The sequence below is a fragment of the Dromaius novaehollandiae genome, chromosome 30 (genome assembly GCF_036370855.1).
Source record: "Dromaius novaehollandiae isolate bDroNov1 chromosome 30, bDroNov1.hap1, whole genome shotgun sequence".
In the NCBI taxonomy this organism is placed as follows: Eukaryota; Metazoa; Chordata; class Aves; order Casuariiformes; family Dromaiidae; genus Dromaius; species Dromaius novaehollandiae.
In genome coordinates, this window is record NC_088128.1 from 214,514 (window position 1) to 235,583 (window position 21,070).

At 70.4% G+C, this 21,070-nt stretch overlaps 3 protein-coding genes across 5 annotated transcripts in view; 1 reads left to right on the plus strand and 2 right to left on the minus strand.

Moving 5' to 3' along the window:
* Positions 1–11,893, plus strand: LOC135324071 (sodium/glucose cotransporter 2-like). 3 transcript variants are annotated; one of them, XM_064499520.1, is made up of 8 exons: positions 1–80; positions 2,113–2,248; positions 4,581–4,688; positions 7,751–7,901; positions 8,883–9,054; positions 9,631–9,846; positions 11,069–11,171; positions 11,676–11,893. In XM_064499520.1, exons 2-8 carry the CDS (start codon positions 2,200–2,202, stop codon positions 11,858–11,860), a joined length of 984 nt encoding a protein of 327 aa, XP_064355590.1. In that variant the 5' UTR covers positions 1–80; positions 2,113–2,199; the 3' UTR covers positions 11,861–11,893. The 3 variants fall into 3 exon arrangements, with proteins under 3 accessions (XP_064355590.1, XP_064355589.1, XP_064355591.1); XM_064499519.1 differs by lacking the exon at positions 1–80 and adding an exon at positions 948–1,011; XM_064499521.1 differs by lacking the exon at positions 1–80 and adding an exon at positions 1,492–1,571.
* RNF40 (ring finger protein 40) overlaps positions 1–21,070 on the minus strand; it is a 79,545-nt gene that overhangs the window by 49,355 nt on the left and 9,120 nt on the right.
* Positions 11,891–21,070, minus strand: part of RUSF1 (RUS family member 1) — a 16,723-nt gene continuing 7,543 nt past the window's right edge. Inside the window, exons 7-13 of the mRNA XM_064499517.1 lie at positions 20,366–20,436; positions 17,256–17,446; positions 16,428–16,485; positions 16,226–16,296; positions 14,223–14,384; positions 12,900–12,977; positions 11,891–12,050 (exon numbers count right to left, since the gene is read on the minus strand). Of these exons, the coding sequence (XP_064355587.1) occupies positions 11,935–12,050; positions 12,900–12,977; positions 14,223–14,384; positions 16,226–16,296; positions 16,428–16,485; positions 17,256–17,446; positions 20,366–20,436 (747 nt within the window). The 3' untranslated portion in view covers positions 11,891–11,934. The remainder of the gene's footprint in view (positions 12,051–12,899; positions 12,978–14,222; positions 14,385–16,225; positions 16,297–16,427; positions 16,486–17,255; positions 17,447–20,365; positions 20,437–21,070) is intronic.

Below are 21,070 nucleotides of genomic sequence, written 5' to 3' on the forward strand. Positions count from 1 at the left end.
TTTGGGGGCACGACCTGCCCTGGCCCGGGCTGCTGCTGGGGCTGGCCGTGATCGCTGCCTGGTACTGGTGCACTGACCAGGTGGGCCGAGGGCACTGGGAGAACTGGGAGGCACTGGGAGGGCACTGGGAGCGGTTTTGGGGGCACTGGGGGGCACTGGGAGGGGTTTGGGGGGCGCTGGGAGGGGTCTGGGAGGCACTGGGAAGGCACTGGGAGGCGCTGGGAGGGGTCTGGGAGGCACTGGGAGGGGTTTTGGGGACACTAGGAGGGCACTGGGGGGCACTGGGAGGCACTGGGAGGCACTGGGAGGGGTTTGGGGGGCACTGGGAGGGCACTGGGAGGCACTGGGAGGGGTTTGGGGGCACGACCTGCCCTGGCCCGGGCTGCTGCTGGGGCTGGCCGTGATCGCTGCCTGGTACTGGTGCACCGACCAGGTGGGCTGAGGGCACTGGGAGCACTGGGAGGGCACTGGGAGCGGTTTTGGGGGCACTGGGGGGGCACTGGGAGGGGTTTGGGGGGCTCTGGGAGGGGTTTTGGGGGCACTGGGAGGCACTGGGAGGGCACTGGGAGGGGTGTGGGGGCACTGGGAGGCACTGGGAGGGCACTGGGAGAGGACTGGGAGGCACTAGGAGGGCCCTGGGAGGGCTTTGGGGGCACTGGGAGGGGTTTTGGTGGGACTGGGAGGCACTGGGAGGCACTGGGGGGCACTGGGAGGGGTTTGGGGGCACTGGGAGGCACTGGGAGGGGTTTGGGGGGCGCTGGGAGGGGTTTGGGGGGCACTGGGAGGCACTGGGAGGGTCTGGGAGGCACTGGGAGGGGTTTTGGGGACACTAGGAGGGCACTGGGGGGCACTGGGGGCACTGGGAGGGCACTGGGAGGCACTGGGAGGGGTTTGGAGGGCACTGGGAGGCATTGGGAGGCACTGGGAGGGGTTTGGGGGCACGACCTGCCCTGGCCCGGGCTGCTGCTGGGGCTGGCCGTGATCGCTGCCTGGTACTGGTGCACCGACCAGGTGGGCTGAGGGCACTGGGGGCACTGGGAGGGCACTGGGAGGGCACTGGGAGGGGTTTGGGGGCGCTGAGAGGCACTGGGAGGGCACTGGGAGAGGACTGGGAGGCACTAGGAGGGCCCTGGGAGGGCTTTGGGGGCACTGGGAGGGGTTTTGGTGGGACTGGGAGGCACTGGGAGGGCACTGGGGGGCACTGGGAGGGGTTTGGGGGCACTGGGGGGCACTGGGAGGGGTTTGGGGGGCGCTGGGAGGGGTTTTGGGGGCACTGGGAGGCACTGGGAGGGGAGTGGGAGGCACTGGGAGGGGTCTGGGAGGCACTGGGAAGGCACTGGGAGGCGCTGGGAGGGGTCTGGGAGGCACTGGGAGGGGTTTTGGGGACACTAGGAGGGGTTTGGGGGGCACTGGGAGGCACTGTGAGGGCACTGTGAGGCACTGGGAGGGGTTTGGAGGGCACTGGGAGGCATTGGGAGGCACTGGGAGGGGTTTGGGGGCACGACCTGCCCTGGCCCGGGCTGCTGCTGGGGCTGGCCGTGCTCGCCGCCTGGTACTGGTGCACTGACCAGGTGGGCCGAGGGCACTGGGAGCACTGGGAGGCGCTGGGAGGGGACTGGGAAGCACTGGGGGGCACTGGTGGGTAACTGGGAGGCACTGGGGGGCCCTGGGAGGCACTGGGAAGAGACTGGAAGGTGAGTGGGGGGCACTGGGAGGGACTGGGAGGGCACTGGGAAGCACTGGGGGGCACTGGTGGGTAACTGGGAGGCACTGGGAGGCCCTGAGAGGCACTGGGAAGAGACTGGAAGGTGAGTGGGGGGCACTGGGAGGGTCCTGGGGGGTAACTGGGAGGCCCGGGGGATAACTGGGAGGCACTGGGGGGCACTGAGAGGGCACTGCGATGGCCCTGAGAGGCACTGGGAAGAGACTGAAAGGTGACTGGGAGGGACTGGGAGGGCACCGGGAGGCACTGGGGGGCACTGGGAGGCCCTGAGAGGCACTGGGAAGAGACTGAAAGGTGACTGGGAGGCCCTGGGGGGTAACTGGGAGGCCCTGGGGGGTAACTGGGAGGCACTGGGAGGCACTGGGGGCTGACGGGGGCCCCCCCGGCAGGTGATCGTGCAGCGGTGCCTGGCCGGGCGCTCGCTGACCCACGTCCGGGCCGGCTGCGTCCTCTGCGGCTACCTCAAGGTGCTGCCCATGTTCCTCATGGTGCTGCCCGGCATGGCCGCCCGCGTCCTCTTCCCTGGTGAGCCCCCCGCCCCGCCCCCCGGCCCAACATGGCCGCCGCGCCCGCCCAACATGGCCGCCGCGCCCGCCCAGCATGGCTACCGTGGCCCTGCCTGATGTGGGTGCCGTAGGCCTGCCCAATATGGCTGCCATGGCCTGCCCAACATGGCCGCCATGCCCGCCCAACATGGCTACCGTGGCCCTGCCTAACATGGCTGCTGTGGGCCTGACCAACATGGCCGCCATGGCCTGTCCAACATGGCCGCCATGCCCCTCCAACATGGCTGCTGTGCCTGCCCAACATGGCCACCGTGTCCACCCAACATGGCTGCCGCGCCCGCCCAACATGGCCGCCGCACCCGCCCAACATGGCTACTGTGGCCCTGCCTAACATGGCTGCTGTGGGCCTGCCCAACATGGCCGCCATGGCCTGCCCAACATGGCCACTGTGTCCACCCAACATGGCCACCATTCCTGCCCAACATGGCTGCCGTGGCCTGCCCAACATGGCCACTGCCCCTGCCCAACATGGCTACCATGGGCCTGCCCAACATGGCTGCTGCGGCCTGCCCAACATGGCTATGGCTTCTCCAATATGGCTGCCCAACATGGCTGCCAAATATGGCTGCTGTGGCCAGTCAACATGGCTGCCAGTCTGCCCAACATGGCTGCTATGGCTTCTCCAATATGGCTGCCCAACATGGCTGCCAAATATGGCTGCTGTGGCCAGTCAACATGGCTGCCAGTCTGCCCAACATGGCTGCTATGGCTTCTCCAATATGGCTGCCCAACATGGCTGCCAAATATGGCTGCCGTGGCCTGTCCAACATGGACGCCATGGCCTGTCCAAAATGGCTGCTGCAGCCCACTCAACATGGCCACCACGGCCTGTCCAACATGGCCGCCATGACCCAGCCAACATGGCTGCCATGACTATCCCAACATGGCCACCACGGCCTGCCCAAGATGGCTGCCATGACTCATCCAAGATGGCTGCCATGACCCAGCCAACATGGCTGCCATGACTATCCCAACATGGCCACCACGGCCTGCCCAAGATGGCTGCCATGACTCATCCAAGATGGCTGCCATGACCCAGCCAACATGGCTGCCATGACTATCCCAACATGGCCACCACGGCCTGCCCAAGATGGCTGCCATGACTCATCCAAGATGGCCGCCATGACCCAGCCAACATGGCCGCCACGGTCTGTCCAACATGGCCACCACGGCCTGATCAATATGGCCGCCACGGCCTGACCAATATGGCCGCCATGACCTGTCCAAGATGGCCGCCATGACCCAGCCAACATGGCTGCCACGGCCTGTCCAACATGGCCAGCACGGCCTGATCAATATGGCCGCCACGGCCTGACCAATATGGCCGCCATGACCCGTCCAAGATGGCCGCCATGACCTGTCCAAGATGGCCGCCATGAGCACCCCAACATGGCCACCACGGCCTGCCCAAGATGGCCGCCATGACTCATCCAAGATGGCCGCCATGACCCAGCCAACATGGCCGCCACGGCCTGTCCAATATGGCCGCCACGGCCTGACCAATATGGCCGCCATGACCCAGCCAACATGGCCGCCACGACCCACACAACATGGCCGCCCCCATCCCTCCTGGGTGCCCCCCAACCCCCCCGATGCCCCCTTGGCCCCCCCCACCCTGGTGCCCCCCCCACCGTGGGTCCCCCCCACCCTTAGGTCCCCCCCCACCCCCGGGTGCCCCCCCCGTGTCCCCCCCCGTGGGTTCCCCCCATCCTCGTGTCCCCCCCCACCCTCGGGTGCCCCCCACCCTTGGGTGCCCCCCCCCGTGTCCCCCCCCCCCCGCAGGGGGGGTGGGCTGTGCGGACCCCTGCGGGACCCCCACCCTGCCCCCCACCCCCGTGTCCCCCCCCACCCTTGGGTCCCCCCCTCCTCGTGTCCCCCCCACCCTCGTGTCCCCCCCCCACCCCCGTGTCCCCCACCCACCTCCTCGTGTCCCCCCCGACCCTTGGGTGCCCCCCCCACCCCTGGGTGCCCCCCCCCACCCTTGGGTGCCCCCCCCGCAGGGGTGGTGGGCTGTGCGGACCCCTGCGGGACCCCCGCCCTGCCCCCCACCCCCGTGTCCCCCACCCCCCCTCCTGTCCCCCCCCCACCCTGGGTGCCCCCCCCACCCCTGGGTGCCCCCCCCACCCTTGGGTGCCCCCCCGCAGGGGTGGTGGGCTGTGCGGACCCCTGCGGGACCCCCACCCTGCCCCCCACCCCCGTGTCCCCCACCCACCTCCTCGTGTCCCCCCCCACCCTGGGGTGCCCCCCCCACCCCTGGGTGCCCCCCCCCACCCTTGGGTGCCCCCCCGCAGGGGTGGTGGGCTGTGCGGACCCCCAGGGCTGCCGCCGGGCCTGCGGGACCCCCGCCGGCTGCTCCAACGTCGCCTACCCCCGCCTGGTCGCCCGGCTGCTGCCCCCCGGTGCGGGGCCCCCCCGGGGGGGTTGGGGGGGTGGGGGGTGTTGGGGGTGTTGGGGGTGTCGGGGTAGCGGGGGTGTTGGGGTGTTGGGGGTATCGGGGGTATCAGGGGTGTTGGGGGTATCGGGGTATCAGGGGTGTCGGGGGTGTCGGGGGTGTTGGGGGTGTTGGGGGTGTTGGGGGTGTCGGGGGTATTGGGGGTGTTGAGGGTGTTGGGGGTATCGGGGGTATCAGGGGTACCGGGCTGTCAGGGGTATCGGGGGTGTCGGGGTACCAGGAGTATCGGGGGTGTTGGGGGTATCAGGGGTGTTGGGGGTGTTGGGGGTGTTGGGGGTATTGGGGGTGTTGAGGGTGTTGGGGGTATCAGGGTATCAGGGGTGTCGGGGGTAGTGGGGGTGTTGGGGGTGTTGGGGGTATCGGGGTATCAGGGGTGTTGGGGGTGTTGGGGGTATTGGGGGTGTTGGGGGTGTTGGGGGTATCGGGGTATTGGGGGTGTTGGGGGTGTTGGGGGTATCGGGGGTATCAGGGGTACCGGGCTGTCGGGGGTACCGGGGGTGTCGGGGTACCAGGAGTATCGGGGGTGTCGGGGGTATCGGGGGTGTCGGGGGTAGTGGGGGTGTTGGGGGTGTTGGGGGTGTTGGGGGTGTTGGGGTGTTGGGGGTGTCAGGGATATCAGGTGTACCGGGCTGTAGGGGGTACCGGGGGTGTCGGGGTACCAGGAGTATCGGGGGTGTTGGGGGTGTTGGGGGTGTTGGGGGTATCGGGGTATTGGGGGTGTTGGGGGTGTTGGGGGTATCGGGGGTATCAGGGGTACCGGGCTGTCAGGGGTATCGGGGGTGTCGGGGTACCAGGAGTATCGGGGGTGTCGGGGGTATTGGGGGTGTCGGGGGTATTGGGGGTGTTGGGGGTGTTGGGGGTGTCGGGGGTATTGGGGGTGTTGAGGGTGTTGGGGGTATCGGGGGTATCAGGGTACCAGGAGTATCGGGGGTGTTGGGGGTATTGGGGGTGTTGGGGGTGTTGGGGGTGTTGGGGGTATCGGGGTATTGGGGGTGTTGGGGGTGTTGGGGGTGTCGGGGGTATCAGGGGTACCGGGCTGTCGGGGGTACCGGGGGTGTCGGGGTACCAGGAGTATCGGGGGTGCTGGGGGTATCGGGGGTGTTGGGGGTATTGGGGGTGTTGGGGGTGTTGGGGTGTTGGGGGTATCGGGGGTATCAGGGGGTGTTGGGGTTAATGGGGTGTTGAAGTATGGGGGGTATCAAGGGTGTCAGGGTATGGGGGTGTTGGGGGAATTGGGGGTACCTGGGGTGTTGGTATCGGGGTATCAGGGTGTTGGGGGTGTTGGGGGTGTTGGGGGGAGTTGGGGGGTATTGGGGGGGGATCCGGAGTATTGGGGTTGTTGGGGGCATCGGGGGTATTGGAGGTGTTGGGGGTATCGGGGTGTTGGGGGAATTGGGGGTACCTGGGGTGTTGGTATCGGGGTATCAGGGTGTTGGGGGTGTTGGGGGTATCGGGGTGTTGGGGGTATCGGGGTGTTGGGGGTACTCAGAGGTATTTTGGAGGTACTCGGGGGCACTTTGGGGGCGCTCGGGGTATTTGGGGGTCGCCGGGGGTATTTGGGGGTCGCCGGGGGGACTCGGGGGTATTTGGGGGGTTCTCGGGGGGGTATTTGGGGGTCCCTGGGGTTATTTGGTGGTACCTGGGGGTACTCGGGGGTCCCCGGGGGTATCAGGGGGTGTTTGGGAGGTATTTGGGGGTTCTCAGGGGGTCCCCAGGGTTATTTAGGGGGTGTTTGGGGGGTATTTCGGGGGTCTCTGGGGGTATTTCAGGGGTGTTCTGCGGGTTGTTGCGCAGGGGTATTTGGGGGGTCCCCGGGGGGTGTTAGGGGGTATTTGGGGGGTACTCGGGGGGTATTTAGGAGGTATTTAGGCGGTATTTCGGGGGTCTCTGGGGGTATTTCAGGGGTGTTCTGCGGGTTGTTGCGCAGGGGTATTTGGGGGGTCCCCGGGGGGTGTTAGGGGGTATTTGGGGGGTACTCGGGGGGTATTTAGGAGGTATTTAGGCGGTATTTCGGGGGTCTCTGGGGGTATTTCAGGGGTGTTCTGCGGGTTGTTGCGCAGGGGTATTTGGGGGGTCCCCGGGGGGTGTTAGGGGGGTATTTCGGGGGTATTTCGGGGGTATTTGGGGGGTTATTGGGGGGTCTCTGGGGGTATTTCAGGGGTGTTCTGCGGGTTGTTGCGCAGGGGTATTTGGGGGGTCCCCGGGGGGTGTTAGGGGGGTATTTCGGGGGTATTTCGGGGGTATTTGGGGGGTTATTGGGGGGTATTTGGGGGGTCTCTGGGGGTATTTCAGGGGTGTTCTGCGGGTTGTTGCGCAGGGGTATTTGGGGGGTCCCCGGGGGGTGTTAGGGGGGTATTTCGGGGGTATTTCGGGGGTATTTGGGGGGTTATTGGGGGGTATTTCGGGGGTCTCTGGGGGTATTTCAGGGGTGTTCTGCAGGTTGTTGCGCAGGGGTATTTGGGGGGTCCCCGGGGGGTGTCGGGGGGTATTTCGGGGGTATTTCGGGGGTATTTGGGGGGTTATTGGGGGGTATTTCAGGGGTCTCTGGGGGTATTTCGGGGGTGTTCTGGGGGTTGTTGCGCAGGGGTATTTGGGGGGTGCCCGGGGGGTGTTGGGGGGTCTTTGGGGGGTACTTCGGGGGTATTTAGGCGGTATTTCGGTGGTATTTGGGGGGTCCCCGGGGGTATTTCGGGGGTATTTGGGGGGTCTCTGGGGGTATTTCGGGGGTGTTCTGGGGGTTGTTGCGCAGGGGTATCTGGGGGGTCCCCGGGGGGTGTTGGGGGGGTATTTCGGGGGTATTTCGGGGGTATTTGGGGGGTTTTCAGGAGTATTTCGGGGGTGTCGGGGGGTATTTCGGGGGTATTTGGGGGGTTTTTGGGGGGTATTTCGGGGGTCTCTGGGGGTATTTCGGGGGTTGTTGCGCAGGGGTATCTGGGGGGTCCCCAGGGGGTGTCGGGGGGTCCCCGGGGGGTCTTGGGGGGGCTTTCGGGGCGCTGACGGCCGCCGCAGGGCTGCGGGGGCTGCTGCTGGCGGTGCTGCTGGCCGCCCTCATGTCCTCGCTGGCCTCCATCTTCGCCAGCGCCTCGGCCCTCTTCACCCTCGACGTCTACCGCCGCCTCCGGCCCCGCGCCCGCCCCCCCGAGCTGCTGCTGGCCGGCAGGTGGGCCCAGGCGTCCGGGAGGGGCCCAGGCGTCCGGGAGGGGGGCCCAGGCGGCCGGGAGGGGGGGCCCAGGCGTCCGGGAGGGGGGCCCAGGCGTCCGGGAGGGGCCCAGGCGTCCGGGAGGGGCCCAGGCGGCCGGGAGGGGCCCAGGCGGCCGGGAAAGGGGCCCAGGTGTCTGGGAGGGGGGGCCCAGGCGGCCGGGGAAGGGGCCCAGGCGTCCGGGAGGGGCCCAGGCATCTGGGAAAAGGGCCCAGGCGTCCGGGAAAGAGGCCCAGGCGTCCGGGAAAGGAGCCCAGGCATCTGGGAAAGGGGCCCAGGCGTCCGGGAGGGGGGGTCCAGGCGGCCGGGAGGGGGGGCCCAGGCATCCGGGAGGGGCCCAGGCATCCGGGAAAGGGGCCCAGGCGGCCGGGAGGGGGGGCCCAGGCGGCCGGGAGGGGGGCCCAGGCGGCCGGGAGGGGGGGCCCAGGCGTCCGGGGGGGCCCAGGCGTCCGGGAAAGGGGCCCAGGTGTCCGGGAAAGGAGCCCAGGCATCCGGGAAAGGAGCCCAGGCGTCCGGGAAAGGAGCCCAGGCATCCAGAAAAGGGCCCAGGCGTCCGGGTAACCACCCAGCAAGGAACCCAGGCGTGCGGGCCGTGCGGGGGCCCAGGCGTCCGGGAAGGAGCCCAGGTGTCCGGGAAAGGGGCCCAGGCGTCCGGGAAAGGGGCCCAGGCATCCAGGAGGGGCCCAGGTGTCCGGGAAAGGAGCCCAGGCGTCCGGGAAAGGGGCCCAGGCGTCCGGGAAAGGAGCCCAGGCATCCGGGGAAGGGCCCAGGTGTCTGGGGAAAGGGGCCCAGGCGTCCGGGGAAGGGCCCAGGCGTCCGGGGAAAGGGCCCAGGCGTCCGGGAAAGAAGCCCAGACATCCAGAAAAGGGCCCAGGCGTCCGGGTAACCACCCAGGAAGGAGCCCAGGCGTGCGGGCGCTGAGGGGCCCCGGCGTCCGGGCAGGCTGTGGGTGGCGACGCTGGTGGGGCTGAGCCTGGCCTGGCTGCCGCTGGTGCGGGGGGGGGCGCAGGGCGGCCGCCTCTTCGACTACATGCAGGCCGTCGCCAGCTACCTGGCCCCCCCCGTCGCCGCCGTCTTCTTCCTCGCCGTCTTCGTCCCCCGCGTCAACGAGCCCGTGAGTCACGTGTGCCCCAGGAGGGGGGGGGGGGGCCCAGGCGTCCGAGGGGAGCCCAGGCGTCCGGGGGGGGCCCAGGTGTCCGGGGGGGGCCCAGGCGTCTGGGGAAGGTGGGAGGGGGCCCAGGTGTCCGGGTGGGAAGGGGCCCAGGCGTCCGGGGAAGGTAGGAAGGGACCCAGGCGTCTGGGCGGGAAGGGGCCCAGGCGTCCGGGGAAGGTGGGAGGGGGCCCAGGCGTCCGGGCAGGAAGGGGCCCAGGTGTCCAGGCGAGGTGGGAGGGGGCCCAGGCGTCCGGGGTGGATAGGACCCAGGCGTCCGGGTGGGAAGGGGCCCAGGCGTCCGGGGAAGGTAGGAAGGGGCCCAGGCGTCCGGGGAAGGTGGGAAGGGGCCCAGGTGTCCGGGGAAGGTGAGAAGGGGCCCAGGCATCCAGGCGGGAAGGGGCCCAGGCGTCCGGGGAAGGTGGGAGGGGGCCCAGGCGTCCGGGGCCAAAGGGACCCAGGCGTCCAGGCGGGAAGGGGCCCAGGCGTCCGGGGCAGACGGGGCCCAGGCGTCCGGGCGCTGCCCCTCCCCCCCCGCAGGGTGCCTTCTGGGGCCTGCTGGGGGGGCTGGTGCTGGGCCTGGCCCGGATGGTGCCCGAATTCGCCCTGGGCCCCGGCTCGTGCGGGGCCCCCGGCCGCTGCCCCCCCCTCGTCTGCGGCCTCCATTACCTGCACTTCGCCATCGGCCTCTTCCTCGCCACCGGCCTCCTCGTCGTCGCCGTCTCCCTCTGCTACCCGCCCATCCCCCGGCGCCACGTGAGACGGGGCCCAGGCGTCCGGGAGGGGCGGGAGGGGCCCAGGCGGCCGGGGAGACCCCTGAGGGGCCCAGGCGTCCGAGAGGGGCGGGAGGGGCCCAGGCGGCCGGGGAGACCCCTGAGGGGCCCAGGTGTCTGGGAGGGCTGGGAGGGGCCCAGGCGTCCGGGGAGATGGAGGGGCCCAGGCATCCGGGAGGGCCGGGAGGGGCCCAGGTGTCCGGGGAGATGGAGGGGCCCAGGCGTCCAGGAGGGCCAGGAGGGGCCCAGGTGTCCGGAGAGACCCCTGAGGGGCCCAGGCGTCCGGGGGGGCCAGGGGGGCCCAGGCAGCCGGGGAGACCCCTGAGGGGCCCAGGTGTCCGGGAGGGCCGGGAGGGGCCCAGGCGTCCGGGGAGATGGAGGGGCCCAGGCATCCGGGAGGGCCGGGAGGGGCCCAGGCGTCCGGGGAGATGGAGGGGCCCAGGCGTCCGGGAGGGCCGGGAGGGGCCCAGGCGTCCGGGGAGACCCCTGAGGGGCCCAGGCGTCCGGGAGGGCTGGGAGGGGCCCAGGCGGCCGGGGAGACCCCTGAGGGGCCCAGGTGTCCGGGAGGGCCGGGAGGGGCCCAGGCATCCGGGGAGACCCCTGAGGGGCCCAGGTGTCTGGGAGGGGCAGGAGGGGCCCAGGTGTCCGGGGAGATGGAGGGGCCCAGGCGTCCGGGAGGGCCGGCAGGGGCCCAGGCGTCCGGGGAGATGGAGGGGCCCAGGCGTCCGGGAGGGCCGGGAGGGGCCCAGGCGTCCGGGGAGACCCCTGAGGGGCCCAGGCGTCCAAGAGGGGCGGGAGGGGCCCAGGCGGCCGGGGAGACCCCTGAGGGGCCCAGGTGTCCGGGAGGGCTGGGAGGGGCCCAGGCGTCCGGGGAGATGGAGGGGCCCAGGTGTCCGAGAGGGGTGGGAGGGGCCCAGGCATCCGGGGAGATGGAGGGGCCCAGGCGTCCGGGAGGGGCGGGAGGGGCCCAGGCATCCGGGGAGATGGAGGGGCCCAGGCGTCCGGGAGGGGCGGGAGGGGCCCAGGCGTCCGGGGAGACCCCTGAGGGGCCCAGGCATCCGGGAGGGCCGGGAGGGGCCCAGGCGTCCGGGGAGATGGAGGGGCCCAGGCGTCCGAGAGGGGTGGGAGGGGCCCAGGTGTCCAGAGACCCCCCTGAGGGGCCCAGGCGTCCGGGCGCGAGGGACCCAGGCGTCCGGGCCCCCCAGCTGCACCGCCTGGTGTTCAGCCTCCGCCACAGCCGGGAGCCGCGAGTCGACCTCGACCAGGAGCCGCCGCCCAAGGAGGCACCCGGCGCCCTCCAGCTCCAGGGTAGGGGCCCAGGCGTCCGGGAAAGGGCCCAGGCGTCCGGGAAGGGGCCCAGGCGTCCGGGGAAGGGCCCAGGCATCCGGGAGGGACCCAGGCATCTGGGAGGGACCCAGGCGTCCGGGAAAGGGGCCCAGGCGTCCGGGAGGGGCCCAGGCATCTGGGAAAAGGGCCCAGGCGTCCGGGGAGGGGCCCAGGCGTCCGGGAAAGGGGCCCAGGCGTCCGGGGGGGCCCAGGCGTCCTGGAGGGACCCAGGCGTCCGGGAAGGACCCAGGCATCCGGGAAAGGGGCCCAGGCATCCGGGAGGGACCCAGGTGTCCGGGGAGGGGCCCAGGCGTCCGGGAAGGGCCCAGGCGTCCGGGGAAGGGGCCCAGGCGTCCGGGAACGGGCCCAGGCGTCCGGGAGGGACCCAGGTGTCTCAGAGGGACCCAGGCATCCGGGAGGGGCCCAGGCATCCGGGGAAGGGGCCCAGGCGTCCGGCGCCGTTCTAACCCCCCTCCCCACCCCCAGACGTGGAGGCGGAGCTGCCGCCCGCCGAGGCCCCGCCCCCTGCCGAGGCCCCGCCCCCTGCCGAGGCCCCGCCCCCCGTCGAGGCCCCGCCCCCCGACGAGGCCCCGGCCTGGCGCCGCCTCGTCGACCTCAACGCCGTGGCCATGATGGCGGCCGCCGTCTTCCTCTGGGCCTATTTCGCCTGATCTCGCCCCAAAAAAAGAGCCACGCGCACCCGATTTTGGCGGTTTTCGCCTCGTTTTTTGGGGGGGGGAGGGGGTTAAAGGGGGCGGGGCCCCGGCGGGGAGGCCCCGCCCCCCGGCGCCGCCCACTCCAGCCGCCATTCGTCCGCCGCCACGTGGTGCCGCTCCGTGAGCCAACCGGCGGCCGCCAGATCTGCGGGGGGGGGGGGGACACGTGACGTCACGTGACGTCATGTGACATCACATGTGACATCATGCGACGTCACGTGATGTCATGTAACGTGTGGCGGCTCCGGGGGCCATGGAGGGGGCGGGGGGGGCCCCGGGGGGGGTGACACGGGGTGCGGGAGGAGGTGACACGTGACGGTACGAGATGACACGTGACAACACGTGATGTCATGTGATGTCATGTGATGTCATGTGATGCCTGTGGTGGGTCTGGGGGCCCTGGGGGGGGTCGGGGGGGCTCCTGGGGGTGACACAGGCTGTGGGAGGGCGGTGACACGATGACACACGATGACACACGATGACACATGACGTCACGTGATGTCATATGATGTCATGTGATGTCACGTGACGCACGTGGTGGCTCCGGGGGCCGTGGGGGAGGGCGGGGGGGGCCCTGGGGGTGACACAGGCTGTGGGAGGGGGTGACACAACAGCGACGCGAGACGACGCGTGACATCACGCGACGTCACGTGACCCTATGTGACGTCACGTGGCACCACGTGACACCACGTGAGGGCACCTGACGCGTGTGGCGGCTCCAGGGTCTGAGGGGGCAACATGGGGTTCGGAGGGGGGGGGGAGACGCGACGTCACGCGACGTCACGCGATATCACGCAACGTCACGCGACGTCACGCGGCGGCTCCGGGGCCCGTGGGGAGCGTCGGGGGGGGGGACATGGGGCGGGGGGGTTGTGACACGCGCCGACACGCGCCGACACGCAACGACACGCGATGACACGCGCCGACACGCGCCGACACGCGCCGACACGCGCCGACACGCGATGACACGCTATGACACGCGTGTGCCGCTCACCCCTGAGGAAGGCGGGTCCCAGCGTGGCCCAGGCGCGGGAGGAGGCCGCCACGGCCGCCCACGGCACCGTCCCCGGCGCTGCCATGTTGGGGGGGGGGGGACACACAACATGGCGTCGGCCCGAGGGGGGGGGGGGGACCCGAAACCGCCCCCCCTCCTCCGTGACCCCCCCCCACCCCAAAGTGACCCCAAAAGCCTGGAAATGGCCCCAGAAAAGGGGGGGGGGATGCAGGTGGGGGGGGAATGGGGATGGGGGGGGGACACATATTGGGGGGGACATGGGGGGTCCCGGGGGGGGGTTTGGGGGGCTCCCGGGGGGGGGGTGATGGGGACATGGGCTCGAGGGGGGGTTGGGGGGTCCCAGGGGCTCTGGGGGGGTCCAGGGGGGTCCCAGGGGGGTTGGGGGGGTCCCAGGGGCTCTGGGGGGGGTCCAGGCAGGTCTGGGGGGGGGCTGGGAGGTCCAGGGGGCTCCTGGGGGTCCTGGGGGGGTCCCAGGAGGTCCCGGGGGGTCCCAGATGTGTCCGGGGGGGGTCCAGAAGGTCCTGGGGGGGTCCGGGGAGGTCCAGGGGGTCCCGGGGGGGTCCCAGGTGATCTGGGGGGCTCTGGGGGGGATTCTGGGGGTCCAAGGGGTCTGGGGGGGTCCCAGGAGGGTCTGGGGGGGTCCCAGAAGTGTCCGGGGGGGTCCAGGAGGGGTCCTGGGGGGGCCCAGGGGATCTGGGAGGATCTGGGGCGGGTTCTGGGGGGTCCAAGGGGTCTTGGGGGGGTCTCAGGAGGTCCAGGGGGGGGTCCGGGGGGGTCCCGGGGGTCCCCAGGGGGGGTCCCAGGGGGTCTGGGGGGCTCTGGGGGGGGGTCACAGGGGTGTGGGGGGGTCCAGGAGGTCCCGGGGGGGTCCCAGGGGATCTGGGAGGCTCTGGGGGGGTTCTGGGGGGTCCAAGGGATCTGGGGGGGTCTCAGGAGGTCCAGGGGGGGTCCAAGGGGTCCCAGGGGGGTGCGGGGGGGTCTCAGGGGTCTCAGGAGGGTCTGGGGGGGTCCCAGGAGGTCCCGGGGGGTCCCGGGGGGGTCTGAGGGGGGTCCCAGGAGGTCCGGGGGGGTCCAGGGGGTCCCGGGGGGGTCCCAGGAGGGTCTGGGGGGCCCAGGGGGGTCCCAGTGTCTCTGGGGGGGGTCCGGGGGGGTCCCATACTCACGGCAGCGGCACGGGGGGGGCCGCAGGAGGGGGGTGGCTGGGGGGGGGGGGCGCGGATGTACGGGGGGGTCAGAGGGGCCCGGGGGGGTGCGGGGGGGTCCCGGTCGGCGGGGGGGGGTGCGGGGGGGTCGGATACTCACGGCAGCGGCGCAGGGGGGGCTGCAGGGGCCGCAGCAGGGGGGCGCCGGGGGCCCCGGGGGGCAGCGGGGGGCCCAGGAGCTCCTGCAGCAGCAGCGCCTGGGCGCAGGCGGCCAAGGGGGCGGCGGGGGGGGCACCGCGGCGCAGCCCCACCCCCACCCAGCCTGGGGGGGGGGGGGACACGTGGGGGGGGGCTCGGACGCCTGGGCCCTTCCCTGGACGCCTGGGCCCTTTTCTCGGACGCCTGGGCCCTTCCCCGGACGCCTGGGTCCTTTTCCCGGATGCCTGGGCCCCTCTCCTGGACGCCTGGGCCCCTTCCCCGGACGCCTGGGCCCTTCCCCGGACGCCTGGGCCCCTTCCCCGGATGCCTGGGCCCCTTTCCCGGACGCCTGGGCCCCTTCCCCGGACGCCTGGGCCCTTTCCCCGGACGCCTGGGCCCTTTTCCCGGACGCCTGGGCCCTTTTCCCGGACGCCTGGGCCCCTTTCCCGGACGCCTGGGCCCCTTTCCCGGACGCCTGGGCCCCTTTCCCGGATGCCTGGGCCCCTTCCCCGGACGCCTAGGCCCTTTCCCCGGACGCCTGGGCCCCTTTCCCAGACGCCTGGGCCCCTCTCCCGGACGCCTGGGCCCTTTTCCCCGGACGCCTGGGCCCTTCCCCGGACGCCTGGGCCCTTTCCCCGGACGCCTGGGCCCTTTCCCGGACGCCTGGGCCCTTTTCCCCGGACGCCTGGGCCCCTTTCCCGGATGCCTGGGCCCCTTTCCCGGACGCCTGGGCCCTTTCCCGGACGCCTGGGCCCCTCAGCGCCCGGACGCCTGGGCCCTTTCCCGGATGCCTGGGCCCCTTTCCCGGACGCCTGGGCCCTTTCCAGGACGCCTGGGCCCCTTTCCCGGACGCCTGGGCCCCTTTCCCGGACGCCTGGGCCCTTCCCCGGACGCCTGGGCCCCTTTCCCCGGACACCTGGGCCCCTTTCCCGGACGCCTGGGCCCCTTTCCCGGACGCCTGGGCCCCCTTCCCGGACGCCTGGGCCCTTTTCCCGGACGCCTGGGCCCCTTTCCCGGATGCCTGGGCCCTTCCCCGGACGCCTGGGCCCTTTCCCAGACGCCTGGGCTCCTTTCCCGGACGCCTGGGCCCCTCCTGGCCGCCTGGGCCCTTTTCCCGGACGCCTGGGCCCCTTCCCCGGACACCTGGGCCCCTTCCCCGGATGCCTGGGCCCCTTCCCCGGACGCCTGGGCTCCTTTCCCGGACGCCTGGGCCCCTTCCCCGGACGCCTGGGCTCCTTCCCCGGATGCCTGGGCCCCTTTCCCAGACGCCTGGGCCCTTTTCCCGGACGCCTGGGCCCCTTTCCCGGATGCCTGGGCCCTTTCCCGGACGCCTGGGCCCTTTCCCCGGACGCCTGGGCCCTTTTCTCGGACGCCTGGGCCCTTTCCCCGGACACCTGGGCCCTTCCCCGGACGCCTGGGCCCTTTTCCTGGACGCCTGGGCCCCTTCCCGGACGCCTGGGCTCCTCTCCCAGACGCCTGGGCCCCTTTCCCGGACGCCTGGGCCCCCATCCAGAATGCCTGGGCCCCTTTCCCGGACGCCTGGGCCCCTTCCCGGACACCTGGGCCCTTTTCCCGGACGCCTGGGTCCCTCACTCGGACGCCTGGGCCCCTTCCCCGGACGCCTGGGCCCCTTTTCCCGGACGCCTGGGCCCCTTTCCCGGACGCCTGGGCCCCTCTCCCGGACGCCTGGGCCCCTCCTGGACGCCTGGGCCCTTTTCCCGGACGCCTGGGCCCCTTTCCCGGACACCTGGGCCCCTTTCCCGGACGCCTGGGCCCCTCTCCCGGACGCCTGGGCCCCTCCTGGACGCCTGGGCCCCTCTCCCGGACGCCTGGGCCCCTCTCCCGGACGCCTGGGCCCCTCTCCCGGACGCCTGGGCCCCTCCTGGACGCCTGGGCCCCTCTCCCGGACGCCTGGGCCCCTCTCCCGGACGCCTGGGCCCCTCTCCCGGACGCCTGGGCCCCTACCTTCGGCGGGCCGGAAGACGATGATGTAATCCTCGGTGCCGCACTCCACGGCTTTCCTGAACTCGGCCTCGCTGCGGGGAGGGGGGGGTCAGCGCTGCCCGGACGCCTGGGCCCCTCCCGGACGCCTGGGCCCCTTCCCCGGACGCCTGGGCCCCTTCCCCGGACGCCTGGGCCCCTCCCGGATGCCTGGGCCCCCACTCACTCCTTGACCAGGCGGTGCAGCGGGACGCCGAGCTCGATGCGGAAGCGGCTGCCGAAGCCTGCGGGGACGCGGGAGGGTCAGACACGCGACAACACGCGATGACACGCGATGACACGCGATGACACGTAATGACATGTGACGTCACGCGATGACACGCGACGAGGAGCTAAAAACGGGGCCGATAACGGGGGAGAACACGGGAGAAGGAGGCCGAGAAGCACCAGGAAGGTCCTACAAGGGCCAACACGTGATAACACGCTATAACATGCTATAACATGCTAAAGCATGTCATAACATACTGTAACATGCCATAACACGCCATAAAACACGACAAGGAGCCAGAAAAGGGGCCGATAACGGGGGAGAACATGGGAGAAGGAGGCCGAGAAGCACCAGGGAGGTCCTACAAGAACCAACACGTGATAACACGCAATAACACGCTATAACATGCTATAACATGCTAAAGCATGCCAAAACATGCCATAACACGCCATAACACACGACAAGGAGCTAAAAAAAGGGGCCGATAACGGGGGAGAACATGGGAGAAGGAGGCCGAGAAGCACCAGGGAGGTCCTACAAGGGCCAACACGTGATAACACGCTATAACACGCTATAACATGCTATAACATCCTAAAGCATGTCATAACATACCGTAACACGCCATAACACGCCATAAAACACGACAAGGAGCTAAAAAAGGGGGCGATAACGGGGGAGAACATGGGAGAAGGAGGCCGAGACGCCCCGGGGAGGTCCTACAAGGGCCGACGCGCGATGCCACGCGGTGACACGCCACGTCACGCGCCGTCACGCGTGTGGCCTCACCGGGCAGCAGGGGCTCGCGGGCGGCCAGGTGCTCGGGCCCGGGCAGGGGCCCCGGCGGCCCCCGCAACGCCGCGGCCAGCGCCAGCCGCAGCCGGGGCCGGTTGAGGGTCTCGGGGCGCAGGGCCCCCACCGCCGCCATGTTGGCGCCCAGGTGGGCGCCCGCCAGCGCCGCCGCCACCGCCCCCGTCGCCCTGTTCGTGTCGGGGGGGCACCAGGAGCCAATGGGAGCCACCGGGAGGCACCACGAGCCAATGGGAGTCACCAGGAGCCAATGGGAGTCACCAGGAGCCAATGGGGGCCACCAGGAGCCAATGGGAGTCACCAGGAGCCAATGGGAGCCACCAGGAACCACCACGAGCCAATGGGAGTCACCAGGAGGCACCACGAGCCAATGGGAGTCACCGGGAGCCAATGGGAGCCAACGGGAGTCACCAGAAGCCAATGGGAGCCACCAGGAACCACCACGAGCCAATGGGAGCCACCACGAGCCAATGGGAGTCACCAGGAGCCAATGGGAGCCACCAGGAGCCAATGGGAGCCACCACGAGCCAATGGGAGGCACCAGGAATCACCACGAGCCAATGGGAGCCACCAGGAGCCAATGGGAGTCACCAGGAACCACCACGAGCCAATGGGAGCCACCAAGAGGCAATGGGAGTCATCAGGAGCCAATGGGAGCCACCAGGAGCCAATGGGAGCCACCACGAGCCAATGGGAGGCACCAGGAATCACCATGAGCCAATGGGAGTCACCAGGAGCCAATGGGAGCCAATAGGAATCACCAGGAGGCACCAGGAGCCAATAGGAGCCACCACGAGCCAACGGGAGTCACCAGGAGCCAATGGGAGTCACCAGGAGGCACCAGGAGCCAACAGGAGCCAACGGGAGCCAATGGGAGTCACCAGGAGCCAATGGGAGCCACCAGGAGCCACCAGGAGCCAATGGGAATCACCATGAGCCAATGGGAGCCACGAGGAGTCACCAGGAGCCAATGGGAGCCACCACGAGCCAATGGGAGCCACCACGAGCCAATGGGAGTCATCAGGAGGCACCAGGAGCCATCGGGAGCCAACGGGAGTCAATGGGAGTCACCAGGAGCCAATGGGGGCCATTGGGAGTCACCAGGAGCCAACAGGAGCCAACGGGAGCCAATGGGAGTCACCAGGAGCCAATGGGAGTCACCAGGAGCCACCAGGAGCCACCACGAGTCACCAGGAGCCACCACGAGTCACCGGGAGAGACCAGGAACAGCCGTGAGGCGCCAGCAGAAACGAGGAACCACCACGAGTTGCCAGGAGTCACCAGGAGCCACCGGGAGAAACCAGGAGCCACCACAAGTCACCGGAAGCCACCAAGAGTCACCCGGAGTCATCGGGAGCCATCACGAGTTGCCACAAGCCACCAGGAGTCATCAGGAGTCACCAGGAGCAGCCAAGAACCACCAAGAGAAACCAGGAGCCACCATGAGCGACCATGAGCCACCACGAGTGACCATGAACACCCATGAGCCCCCAGGAGCCCCCAGGAGCCACCGTAAGTGACCATGAGCTGCCACGAGCCACCATGAACCCCCAGGAGCCCCCAGGAGTGACCATGAGTGACCACGAGTCACCACAAGCCCCCAGGAGCCCCCAGAAAACACCAGGATCAGCCGTGACCCGTCACGAGGGGCCATGAGCAGCCATAAGCCACCAGGAGCAGCTACGAGCCACCACGAGTGGCCAAGAGCCACCAGGAGCCACCAAGAGTCACCAGGAGCCACCAAGAGCTCCCAGGAGCCCCCAGGAGCCACCACGAGTGGCCAGGAGATACCAGGAGCCACCAAGAGCCACCAAGAGCCACCACGAGTGACCAAGAGCCACCACGAGTGGCCAAGAGCCCCCAAGGGCCACCAAGAGCCACCACGAGTGACCAAGAGCCACCAAGAGCAGCCAAGAGCCACCACAAGCCACCAAGAGCCACCACAAGCCACCACGAGTGACCAAGAGCCACCAAGAGTGGCCAAGAGCCACCACAAGCCACCAAGAGCCCCCACGAGTGGCCAGGAGCCACCAGGAGCCACCAAGAGCCACCACAAGCTCCCAGGAGCCCCCACGAGTGGCCAAGAGCCCCCAAGGGCCACCAAGAGCCACCACGAGCCACCACGAGTGACCAAGAGCCACCAAGAGCGGCCAAGAGCCACCACAAGCTCCCAGGAGCCCCCAGGAGCCCCCACGAGTGGCCAAGAGCCCCCAAGGGCCACCAAGAGCCACCAAGAGCCACCACGAGTCCCCAAGAGCCCCCAAGGGCCACCAAGAGCCACCAAGAGCCACCAAGGGCCACCACGAGTGGCCAAGAGCCCCCAAGGGCCAGCAAGAGCCACCACGAGTCCCCAAGAGCCCCCAAGGGCCACCAAGAGCCCCCAGGAACCCCCAGGAGCTGCCTTCACCCCCTTCCCAGCAGCCCCTGGGGCCTGGCCCCGCCCCCCCCCATTCCCAGCAGTCCCCGGGGCACCTCACCGCCTTCCCACGAGCCCCTGGGGCCCCTCGGTTTGACCCCGCCCCCCTTCCCACGATCCCCTGGGGCTGATGCCCGTCCAGGCCCCTCCCCTCCCCAGGAAGCCCCACCCCTTCCAACGAAGCCCCACCCCCAGGATAAGCCCTGCCCCCTCTGAGAGGTCCCGCCCCCTCCCATGAGCCCCCAGGGCCCTTCAGGCCCCCCTCAAGCCCCACCCCTTCCCAGGAAGCCCCTCCCCTTCCCAGGAAGCCCCACCCACAGGGGATAGGCCCCGCCCCTTTCCCAGCCCCCCCCCCAAGGGCGGCTCATCCCAATCCCAACCCCTCTCTCAGGTGAAGCCCCGCCCCTTCCCTGCGAAGCCCCACCCCCAGCACAAGCCCCACCCCCTCAGGCATAGCCACGCCCCCTTAAGGCTTGACCCCGCCCCCTTAAGGCTTGGCCCCGCCCCCAGGACGCGGCCCCGCCCCCTTGCCGCAAGCCCCCCCCGCCCCAGGGGCTGCCTGCGCTGGATCCCCTTCTGTGAGGCCCCGCCCCCGGGTGAAGCCCCGCCCCCCGGGTGAAGCCCCGCCCCCGGGTGAAGCCCCGCCCCCTTCCCAGCATGCCCCGGGGCTCACCAGGGCCGGCCGTCGAGCAGCGGCAGCAGCAGCAGCCCCAGCAGCAGCCCCAGGCCGTTCACCAGCGTCTCCTGCCGGCGCCCAGTCCGCACCAGTTACCTCCCAGTGCCTCCCAGTTACCCCCCCCCAGTTACCCCCAGTCACCCCCCCCAGTTCCTCCCAGTTAGCCCCCAGTAGCTCCCAGTTAGCCCCCAGTAACCCCCAGTTCCTTTTCATGCTCCTAATTAGCTCCCCAGTTACCCCAGTGCTCCCAGTCCCCTCCCAGTGCCCTCTCAGGACCCTCCCAGTGCTCCCAGTTACCCCCCCAGTGCCTTCCCAGTACCCCCCAGCACCTCCCAGTGCTCCCAGTCCCCTCCCAGTGCCTCTCACTTACCCCCAGTGCCATCTCAGTGCTCCCAGTGCCCCCCAGCACCTCCCAGTTACCCCCAGTGCTCCCAGTGCCTCCCAGTTACCCCCCCAGTGCCTTCCCAGTACCCCCCAGCACCTCCCAGTGCTCCCAGTCCCCTCCCAGTGCCTCTCACTTACCCCCAGTGCCATCTCAGTGCTCCCAGTGCCCCCCAGCACCTCCCAGTTACCCCCCAGTGCTCCCAGTGCCTCCCAGTTACCCCCCCCAGTGCCTCCCAATGCCCTCCCAGGACCTCCCAGTTACCCCCTAGTCCCTCCCAGTGCCTCCCACTTACCCCCGGTGCCCTCCCCGTGCCCCCT